General features: G+C 41.9%; 1 protein-coding gene across 3 annotated transcripts in view; it reads right to left on the bottom strand.

Annotated features, from left to right (window-relative positions):
- Nucleotides 1-1,382: 1,382 nt before the first annotated feature.
- The window catches only part of LOC123968718 (zinc finger containing ubiquitin peptidase 1), a 26,990-nt gene continuing 17,447 nt past the window's right edge, over nt 1,383-10,925 (bottom strand). For 2 of the 3 annotated variants that reach the window (XM_046045631.1, XM_046045632.1), the window contains exons 6-11: nt 8,839-9,007; nt 8,352-8,540; nt 6,025-6,190; nt 4,588-4,748; nt 1,851-2,071; nt 1,383-1,539 (exon numbers count right to left, since the gene is read on the bottom strand). In XM_046045631.1, the coding sequence (XP_045901587.1) occupies nt 1,492-1,539; nt 1,851-2,071; nt 4,588-4,748; nt 6,025-6,190; nt 8,352-8,540; nt 8,839-9,007 (954 nt within the window). In that variant the 3' untranslated portion in view covers nt 1,383-1,491. The remainder of the gene's footprint in view (nt 1,540-1,850; nt 2,072-4,587; nt 4,749-6,024; nt 6,191-8,351; nt 8,541-8,838; nt 9,008-10,925) is intronic. The other variant, XM_046045633.1, reaches the window with a different exon arrangement.

The following is a 10,925-nucleotide window of genomic DNA, read 5'->3' as shown; positions in this document are numbered from 1 at the left end:
AAGGGAAGGAAAAGATGTGGTAGAAAAAAGTGTACAAGCAATAGTGATAACCGCACCCTGGAGAGGATTGTGAAACAAAACCCATTCAAAAATGTGGGGGAGATTCACAAAGAGTGGACTGCAGCTGGAGTCAGTGCTTCAAGAACCACCACGCACAGACGTATGCAGGACATGGGTTTCAGCTGTCGCATTCCTTGTGTCGAGCCACTCTTGAACAAGACACAGCGTCAGAAGCGTCTCGCCTGGGCTGAAGACAAAAAGGACTGGACTGCTGCTGAGTGGTCCAAAGTTATGTTCTCTGATAAAAGTAAATTTTGCATTTCCTTTGGAAATCAAGGTCCCAGAGTCTGGAGGAAGAGAGGAGAGGCACAGAATCCACGTTGCTTGAAGTCCAGTGTAAAGTTTCCACAGTCAGTGATGGTTTGGGGTGCCATGTCATCTGCTGGTGTTGGTCCACTGTGTTTTCTGAGGTCCAAGGTCAACGCAGCCGTCTACCAGGAAGTTTTAGAGCACTTCATGCTTCCTGCTGCTGACCAACGTGGAGATGCAGATTTCATTTTCCAACAGGACTTGGCACCTGCACACAGTGCCAAAGCTACCAGCACCTGGTTTAAGGACCATGGTATCCCTGTTCTTAGTTGGCCAGCAAACTCGCCTGACCTTAACCCTATAGAAAATCTATGGGGTATTGTGAAGAGGAAGATGCGATACGCCAGACCCAACAATGCAGAAGAGCTGAAGGCCACTATCAGAGCAACCTGGGCTCTCATAACACCTGAGCAGTGCCACAGACTGATGGACTCCATGCCACGCCGCATTGCTGCAGTAATTCAGGCAAAAGGAGCCCCAACTAAGTATTGAGTGCTGTACATGCTCATACTTTTCACGTTCATACTTTTCAGTTGGCAACATTTATAAAAAGCCTTTTTATGTATTGGTCTTAAGTAATATTCTAATTTTCGGAGATACTGAATTTGGGATTTTCATTAGTTGTCAGTTTTAATCATCACAATTAAATGAAATAAGCATTTGAATTATATCAGTTTGTGTGTAATAAATGAATATAATATCCAAGTTTCACTTTTTGAATGGAATTACTGAAATAAATCAACTTTTTGATGATTCTAATTATATGACCAGCACGTGTGTGTGTGTGTGTATATATATATATTATATTTTTATTTATTCTGTGTGTGTGAAGCATGAAGAGGCTACAACTAACATTTCATTGTGCAGCAGAGTGTGTAAAATGAGGGATAAATTAACCTTGATATGGGTTTTGCATGTTTCTTGTTGGGCTGGGTTCAGTGAGGACAGTCAGTATCATTCTGCTTCATTTCCTCTCTCACACATAAGTAAATAACAGCATGGAAAACAGTGTATTTAAAAAAATATATAAAATTTATTAGCAAATGACAATATTAAATAGTTCCTGAAGTCTGAAATCAGACATATGTTCACAATAAAAGAACAAGAAGCGATGAAGTCTGTTCATGGGATCCTTTCAGCGCTTAATGTCCTGGAGTTCAAGATGCTAATCTGTAAAACAAATAAGAGTGCTCAGATACAGATATAGAGCAATTTATTTAACACTTACTCATAGTCTGCACACTTCTTCAAACATCTAATTTAATTACTGTATACAAGGTCTTAGTTTGGTTAATGACTCATGATGACGTCACATTGAAGGAAGAACACTGCAGGAGTCAAAATGATCTTAAGCTGGAGTACCTCACAGGCCTGAACTGAATCTTGTTCAGTCAACAAAAGTAAAATCACATTTCATTCTAAACCTCAGCCCGGCTTTCAGCCAATCAGCCACGTACACAAACTTCTGTCCCATGGCTCACCTGTTTCTCCTCAGCAGACAACACGCCTTGCACTGCCACAAGCTGGTACTGTTTGTGCTTCAGGCTACCAGGGAACTTTCTGATGTGGCGGATGGCTGTGGAAACGGTGCCCTTGCTCGACAGCGTCCTGGTGTCGAAAACTGAGGAGCCAGGATCCAGAAGCAGGAGGCACAGACTCCCGTTCTTCTTTTGCTCCAAGCCCACTATAGAGCGGCTGTGACCTGCCAGAGGACACAGGGTGAAGAGAGGGGGACCAGGTGGACAATACTGCTCAAAAAGAAGGCCATGGTGTTTAGAAGGTCACACCCGAAGGTGGGATGAAACACTGGCCGTCACAGAGACAGGGTGATATAGTTGAAAGGAGGGGATAACATGACGTAAATATGTTTTCACACTCCTGAAAGACATTCACAGTGTTGCACTCAGTTGTTCACATGAAAAGTGGGTAATAAATGAAAAAAGAGAGCTAGAGAGAGAAGTTCAAATCCAGGCTCAGATAAGTCTATATTTTTCTTACTGGCCAGAAATCTCATGTGCTGAACCAAGCCAACAGAGAGTGTATCTACTAACAAGTCCTGTGTGTGTGTATCACAGCCTGATGCCGCCTCTTCCGTGTTGTCCAGAAACTATTAAAACCCATCAGTGAGCCTCACTGCTGCACCGGGTTCATGCTGATGAAGGATAACCATGAACACACACACTGTAGTTATTTCTGACTCACACACCATCCTGCTGCCCCACAGACTCACTAGAGCGCCACGTGGATTCATCCACCGCTGAAAATAGTCCCTAACAAATACACTTGTTTGAGTGATGTTTGGTAACAACTACAGTGACCCAAAAATACAAAACTCAAGTACCTTGTCTCGGGGTGGAACCAGCAGTATGGTTCTATATTAATGTATATTGTCGTAGTAGAAGGGAGTTACAAACTCTACTGTATATAACTGGGTTATTACGTTTATTATGTTGTGACAAAATAAATCCACCTACCTACCTATCATTTATCTTCAGTTTCAGCTATTTTGTGGTGCATTTAATAAACCACTCAACATTTTGGCGGCCGTCCACTAGCCAGAAGGTCGGTGGTTCGATCCCCTGGTCTGCAAGTAGAGGTGTCTTTGGGCAAGACACTAAACCCCAAATAGCTCCCGGTGGCATATCCATCGGTGTGTGAATAAGTTAATTTCCTTAGCCTCTACTCATCAGCGGGTGAATGTGATGTAGTGTAAAGTGCTTTGAGTGGTCAGAAATACTAGAAAGGCACTGTACAAATACAGACCATTAATTTAAAGATTTTAGCACTGATATATATTTACGTTTGTAGATATTTATTCAGTACATTTTACACGTGGTGTAACAGCAAATACCAACACTACTTTTGAGACATGAGTCACTGTATTATTTTCACTCTAGTAACCCTCATTCTAACCTCATAAAGTTGATTATCAGCATGAAACTAACAGCCTGATTAAATAATTTGTTCCTCAACTCGTCTCGGAGAAGAGAAAATGTTTCCACTACACACAGATGTCACAATCAGAATTAAAATAAGCTTTATTGCCAAGTTTTACAACACATACAAGGAATTTGCTTTGGTATGTTGGTGCATAACAATAGGCAGATAACCGCCTCTGTACTCTGTTCCCTAGTACTTTTTGTGTTTTTGTTCTGTTTTCTGCCATGTCTCTCAGTCACATATACCAGAGTAGAACTCTTAAATATTGGACTCTCTTGTGCGTGACTGTTTCTTGTTTTCATTTTTCTCTTAGTTGTCTTACTATGTCAGCTGTTTATTGCTGCTGTTCGGCTGGTTGTCTTTTACTATTATTATTATTTTTATTGTTTGTTTTTGTTTGTGTTTGTTTGTTGTTGTTGTTTTTCTCCTCCCCAAGCCCCCCTCTCTGTTCTATTGCAGGTTTCGTTGCTTTCTGCAATTGGTGTTTCCCACAGCTTTTCCCTGTTGTCCCCACCTTCCATCCCCCTTCTCTTACAGGTCTTGTCCTTTCTCTGTGCTGTCTGTTTGTGCCCGCCCATCCCCGTGTCTGCCCCCCTGTCCGGCCCGGTGACAAATCAATACATAATTAAATAAATAATAAAACAGACAAAGGAGTATTTTAATACTCTCTTGTTAAAGTAAAATCTTGCGCTCCTGTCAACACACTCTGAAATGTCTCTCTCTGGCCAACAAGATGGATGAACTGCTGCTTCTCAACAGAACAAATACAGACTTTTACAGATCTGCCGCCCTGTGCTTCACTGAAACCTGGGCCAGCGAGGACATCCTGGACAGCTCACTTTATCTGCAAGGATTTAATCTCGTCCAAGTGGACTGTGTAATGGAGCTCTCTGGGATCAAATCATGTAGTTCTCACTTTATTCATTAACCGTAAACCACTTTATTCACTCTGAGTTTTTCTCCTTTATTTCCCATCCCAGGCCTGTGTTAGTGAGGCGTTACTGCACCTGGCCCAACCAGAACAGTAACATGGAGTAAAAACATCCAGACTCCCTGATCATTGTTCTCGGGGACTTTAACAGAGCAGACCTCAGCCACGAACTTCCAAAATACAGACTGTATTATTTAGTGTCCCACCAGGGGCACTAACACACTGGACCATGGTTGTAAAACAACGGTCCTTTCAAGATGTGTCAACCATTCAGAAACACATACATGCATCTATCCTGTTCAGCTACTGTGTGATGAAGCAATATGGCAGGTGCTGTTACTGTGTACCTTGGTGCTGCAGGTAAAGAGGGGGCAGGGAGGTGTGGATGAGTCTGGGAGGCAGTCTGCTGCTCCTGCTGGACTGACAGAAGTACTGCTTCACCCAGTCAAACAGGCACAGGTGGGTGCCACCTGGGCCCGTTGGCTGGTGGAAGTCGATGATGCGGGCACTGGAAATACATACAGCACAAGACTTAGTGTTACCCAGTCCAGCTTTATGAAAACTCAAAGTCACAACAAAAAACTAAAACTAAGGTCAAAACTAAGAAAATTAGACACAAAAAGCTCTGGATTTTTTTTTTACGGACAGTTTGTAACTGCTTGAAAATTCCGTTAGATGATGATGATTAGATGGCCAGATGGTGAAAGCCAGGTTGGGAATTTTGCCATGATCTTTGATGAACACAGTGAGTCAGGACCTCCGTTTAACGTTTCATCCGAAGGACGGCATCTCCTACAGCACAGTGTCCCCATCACTGCACTGGGGCGTTGGGATCTTATTGTTACGACCGGAGGGAAGACCGCCTCCTACTGGCCCACAAACACCTCTTCTAGCAGCAACTTAGTGTTCACAAGAGGTCTCCCATCCAGGTACTGGCCAAGCCCAAACCTGCTTAGCAGGCACATTGTAGTAGAAATATCTGTTTATGGTATATAATCTGTTAATCTAAAGTGATACTGCCTCCTTTTCAAGTTTGCTTACTCCCAAATGGCTAAGGAAAGATTGTTTTATGTAAAAATCCACCTGGCTTACCCGCTAAATGGCCACATATAGTTTGTGTGACAATTTAGTTTTTACAGTGTGAACAAAATGACATACAATTATTAAATAACTAACGACTAACAATTATTAGGGCCCGAACAGCGACCGCTGTGAGTAGCACAACCCATACCCCAAACCCACAGGATATCAGCCATTTTGGATTGAATTACATTTTTGATTTTTTACAAGCTTCATACTTTAACAAACTCCTCCTAGAGTTTAGTTCTGATTGACTCCAAATGTGGGCAGTGCCATCTACAAAGCCTTGTGACGGTAAATTACGAAGCTTTTTTTGATTAATCAATCGGTGTGTCCAAGGCATGGCGTTGAATTTTGATGTTTCACCATGAAAACAGAAGTATAATCTAAATGGACTGGACATGGTCAAATCTGTCCCATATTTCACGTTTGATAAAAGTCTCATCCTAAAGACGTTTACAGGCAAATATTTAGTCATTGGGCCACCTTCTGGCAACAGGAAATGACATGTTTTAGACATTGATGTACTGATATTGATCTGATTCATCTCAAAACTGTCTCAGAAAAAGCTGAAGACCTTCATGATGATATATTGGCATGGCATTGATTTCTGATGTTTTGCTGTGAACAATTCAACAGTTGTAAATGTAGCATTCTGCAGCCTAAGGTTATGTGCTTTAGCACACTAAGAGTTTAGTGCTCGCCTGATTCCCATAGAGATGAGGAGGGTGAAGATCTCTGTGGCTCCAATCCAGGCTCGCGTTCCCTGCAGCCGCTGATTGAAGTGGGAGGCACCTTGTGGATCCAGTCCTTCTTTCCAAGCTGCCTCAATCATAATCTGCACCTGAGGGATACTAGGCACTGCTTTGTCTGGAGAAGGAAAGCATCAAGTAAATGGAAGGAACTGAAATGTGTACAGGTGTAGACCTGGAGGAAACAAAAACACAAAACTTTATGACAGTTGTTAGATGACATTTGTCATCTGTCGTCTTGGCTCACTTTCTTATTATTTTTATATTTATTTATATTATTATTATTGTTATTATAATCATTAACATTACGATTGTTATCATTAACACTACTATAAATATCTGTACCATTTTTCATTTAGTCTTTAGCAACATCACCTTTACTGTCTGTACCTCTGTGTGTATATTGTGTAGGCTGCCTCCCTCCCCTCTCTCTCTGTCTCTCTCTGTTCCTCTCTTGCTCTCTCTCTCTCTCTCTCTCTCACCCCCAACCGGTCGAGGCAGATGGCCGCCCACCCTGAGCCATGGTTCTGCTCGAGGTTTCTGCCTCTTAAAAGGAAGTTTTTCCTTGCCTCTGTTGCCTAGTGCTGCTCTTGGTGGGAACTGTTGGGCTTCTGTAAATAACATCATAGAGTACGGTCTAGACCTGCTCTTTTATGAAAAGCGCTGTGAGATAACTGTTGTTGTGATTTGGCGCTATATAAATAAAACTGAATTGAATTTCTTCTCAGTGATCGGTCTGTTTTAGGACAGAAGTCCACCCTACAACTCTCAACAATCCTACAGGAGGAAAACTACCGAAGAACTGATACACTGTCATCATAGCTTCATATAACAGAGTTCATTATTCTGTATATGAGAGCTGCTCAGTGAGTATTAGATTCTATACGCTCTATGTTTATGCTGGCTGGAGCCTGTGCTTAAACAGCATTTACCTCTATATTTGCATATTCTCTTGTTGTGTATATTGTGAATTTTGCATATTTGATGTGCTTAGTGTTTCGACTGTCTCTATAGACATTGTGTCTTTAACTTGTAGTCCATCATAACCAGAGCTTTAACCACACAATTGATAGACAAGTGTTCTGCATCAAGGCTAATCCAATGATGTTCGTTTCGTTCTTATGCTGTATTCACTTGATACCTGATTTTTGTAAGATTTTTTTACAGGTTTGAGTGTGCAGATAATTTTTAGGGCCCAATCCGAAACTTGCAAGGACCCTACTGGAACTGAAGGAAATCTTTTTTTTTTTTTTATTCTTCCTAAAGAACTCACAAAACTTCGCACATAAATCATTTTTGATGTAACGGTAATTTTTGCCGTTTTACAGGCTCTGCACTTAAACAGACTTTGTGCCTTCAGTGTACAATCCTCACATACCGTACCAAGTTTTACATGATTGATAACAGTCCCACCCTGAACACACCTACATACCAAAATTCAAAAAGTCATAGTGCCACCTACTGGCAACAGGAAGTAAGCTCTGTATTACAATCATCACTTGATCTAATGTCACATAGGAGACACAGGAAGTGATGTTTAACTCGGAGTCCAAAACGTGTGATAATTCATAGCTGCATCTCCTGATGGCAGGCCCGACGCGTGTCACTCAAGTCTGATAGTCTATAGCTCCAGAACCTCAGTTAAGGCTGTGAGCTGTGTTTTTTTCCTCGACCATGGCCACTTACCAAGGGTAAAATAAAAAGAGTGTTTAAATCATCATCATCCTTTTTTTATAAAATAATTCAGCAGTGAATCACATACAATGTAACAGAAAATTGATACTGCTCTGCTTTTTATGAACTTAAAAACAAAAGTAAAACATTCTACTTTCAAAACTGATACAATCTGAAATTATACACATTTGGACTTTTTTTTTTATGAATTCTGCAATATGACTAAGTGTTTGGTTCCCAACTGCAACAACAAAGTGTTTTGAATTTGCTACAGCTCTGATTTACACCTCTGACTGCTTTCTTCTCCATAGCAACAGTGAGAAAGGCTCATGGGTAACATGATATTTAGAGCCATTCGGCAAATTGATGGAAAAAGCAGCTCCTCCTGCTTCCCAACTATACTGTTCCTTGCAACTATAAAAATATTGTGGCAAAACTTCAATAAAGATCAGAAATCTCATATTTACTTCAACTGCACAGAGAACTAGCAAATGGCTAGTTCTCTGTGAAGCTTATGTTACAGAGAGCCGTTCATTTCTACTATATTTAAGTATATTTCTATATATAAAGCCTCCCTGTTTTATGATCTCTGTGTTATTGTGCACCTTGTAGGATGAGAGCATATGTATCTATTCTGTGTAGAGAGGAGAGGAGCATCTGGAAGTTTCTGTATCCACAGCCCCAGCCTTTGTCCCCTGCTGAGGAGCAGAAGTGGTCGGTGTCAGCACTCAGCCACACATGGACACAGTCTTTGCATTCAGTCTGGTAGTATTCATATAAGGCTCTGACCACACCTAGACAGAGAAGTGAAAGGAGTGCATGTGAAATAAGTTACATTCAACAAGTACATTCCAGCAGCAGTTCAACAGTGCTCATTTGGGCCTTTAGGGAGGGACGGGGGGCGCCTTGCAGGAAAGGGTGCGCTGGATTTATAACACATGACAAAACGAGTGTCATTGTGAAACAGCATGCAGCACAATATTTGTTTTATCTCATTAACTTATTTTTTTAGAATTTTTGGAAGACAAAATTGAAATTGTAATTAAAATTTGCTTGCGTAGGATTGTGGCTGCAGGACCTGCTAAAACATACCTTGAGTTCTGGTTCTGCCATCATCAACCCCTAAGGCCAGAGACTCCATCATTTCAGCCCTTTTACAGTGAAACTCTGTGGGGGACATAAGACCCCTGGCCACTTCTCTCTCCATGGTCCTTTCCACCTGTCTGCAGTAGCCTCCTCTGCCATCTAGTCCAAAATGCCTCTGCACAGACAACATTCCACACAGGTCATGTTGATAGACTAGAGTCTTAGATCGCAAGATACTGGTGTAGTGAGTTTTCATTAGATATACTCTGTGTGTAGTCTGTGTTACAAACATTTGTAAGTGTTTTTATGTACTCAATATACAGTATCTCACAAAAGTGAATAGCCATTAATGTCTAAACCGCTGGCAACAACAGTGAGGTCACCCCCAAGTGAAAATGTCCAAATTGGGCCCAATTAGCCATTTTCCCTTCCAGGTGTCATGTGTCTCATTAGTGTTACAAGGTCTCAGGTGTGAATGGGGCGCTCAGGAGGCAGAGCAGGTTGCCCGTTAATAGGAAGGTCGGTGGTTAAATCCCCGGCTCCTTCAGGCTGCATGTTGAAGTAGGGCTGGGCGATATGGCCAAAAATGTTATCACAATAAAAACATTTCATAGCATTCGATATCGATAATTATCACGATAAATGTCAAATTCTTTATTTCTTTCAAGTTTAAAGGCAGATTTTGATCCTGAGTGAAAACTGAAGAAACCAGATAATTGTGTGGTTAAACTTTTCTTTATGGTCAGAATGTGACAAACACTTGATGCCAAACAGTGAATCACTTCACAAATCTGAGGTGGAACATTCAAAACTATTATGATAAAATCTTTTTCAACAAATATGATTAGTTAATCTTTTTTCAGGCCTCTTTTTTGCAACAAAATAAATATTTTTTAATAGAAAAATTAAGTGCTAAATTGTTTGTGATTCAAATGAATTAAACCAAATATTTATTGACAATATATTTGAACATTATATTGTTACTGAGGATTATTGTTTTATTGCCCAGCCCTATGTTGAAGTGTCCTTGGGCAAGATACTGAACCCGAATTGCCCCTGGTGGCTGTTCCACCAGTGTGTGAATGTTAGTCTATGTTTGAGCACTTAGGCTCAGTGTATGAATGTGAGTGAATGGTGAATGCAGATGTAGTGCAAAAGCGCTTTGAGTGGTCGAAAAGACTAGAAAGGCGCTATACAAATACGGAGCATTTACATTTGCATGAGTGCTGCCAGCATCAGCCTGTCAGGGCTCAGACCAGACGCCGCACACTGCATCAAACTGGTCTGCATGGCTGTCGTCCCAGAAGGAAGCCGTTTCTAAAGTTCATGCACAAGAAAGCCCGCAAACAGTTTGCTGAAGACAAGCAGACTAAGGACATGGATTACTGGAACCATGTCCTGTGGTCTGCTGAGACCTAGATAAACTTATTTGGTTCAGATGTTGTCAAGCGTGTGTGGCGGCAAACAGGTGAGGAGTACAAAGACAAGTGTGTCTTGCCTACAGTCAAGCATGGTGGTGGGAGTGTCCTGGTCTGGGGCTGCACGAGTGCTGCCGGCACTGGGGAGCTACAGGTCATCGAGGGAACCATGAATGCCAACATGTACTGTGACATACTGAAGCAGAGCATGACCCCCTCCCTGTGGACAACATGATAACGAACCCAAACCCACCTCCAAGACGACCCCTGCCTCGCTAAAGAAGCTGAGGGTAAAGGTCGAGGGTGAGGTCGAGCATGTCTCCAGACCTGAACCCTACTGAGCATCTGTGGGGCGTCCTCAAACGGAAGGTGGAGGAGCGCAAAGTCTCTAACATCCACCAGCTCCGTGATGTCGTCATGGAGGAGAGGAAGAGGACTCCAGCGGCAACCTGTGAAGCTCTGGTGAACTCCATACCCAAGAGGGTTAAGGCAGTGCTGGAAAATAATGGTGGCCACACAAAATATAGACACTTTGGCCCAATTTGGACATTTTCACTTAGGGGTGTCCTCACTGTTATTGCCAGCAGTTTATACATTAACAGCTGTGTGATGTGTTATTTTGAGGGAACAGCAAATTTACACTGTTATACAAGCTGTACGCTCACTACTTTATAT

Source organism: Micropterus dolomieu, linkage group LG03, assembly GCF_021292245.1.
Source record: "Micropterus dolomieu isolate WLL.071019.BEF.003 ecotype Adirondacks linkage group LG03, ASM2129224v1, whole genome shotgun sequence".
Taxonomy (NCBI): Eukaryota; Metazoa; Chordata; class Actinopteri; order Centrarchiformes; family Centrarchidae; genus Micropterus; species Micropterus dolomieu.
Note: the sequence above shows the minus strand (reverse complement) of the source record. Positions and strands in the feature narration are given on the sequence as shown.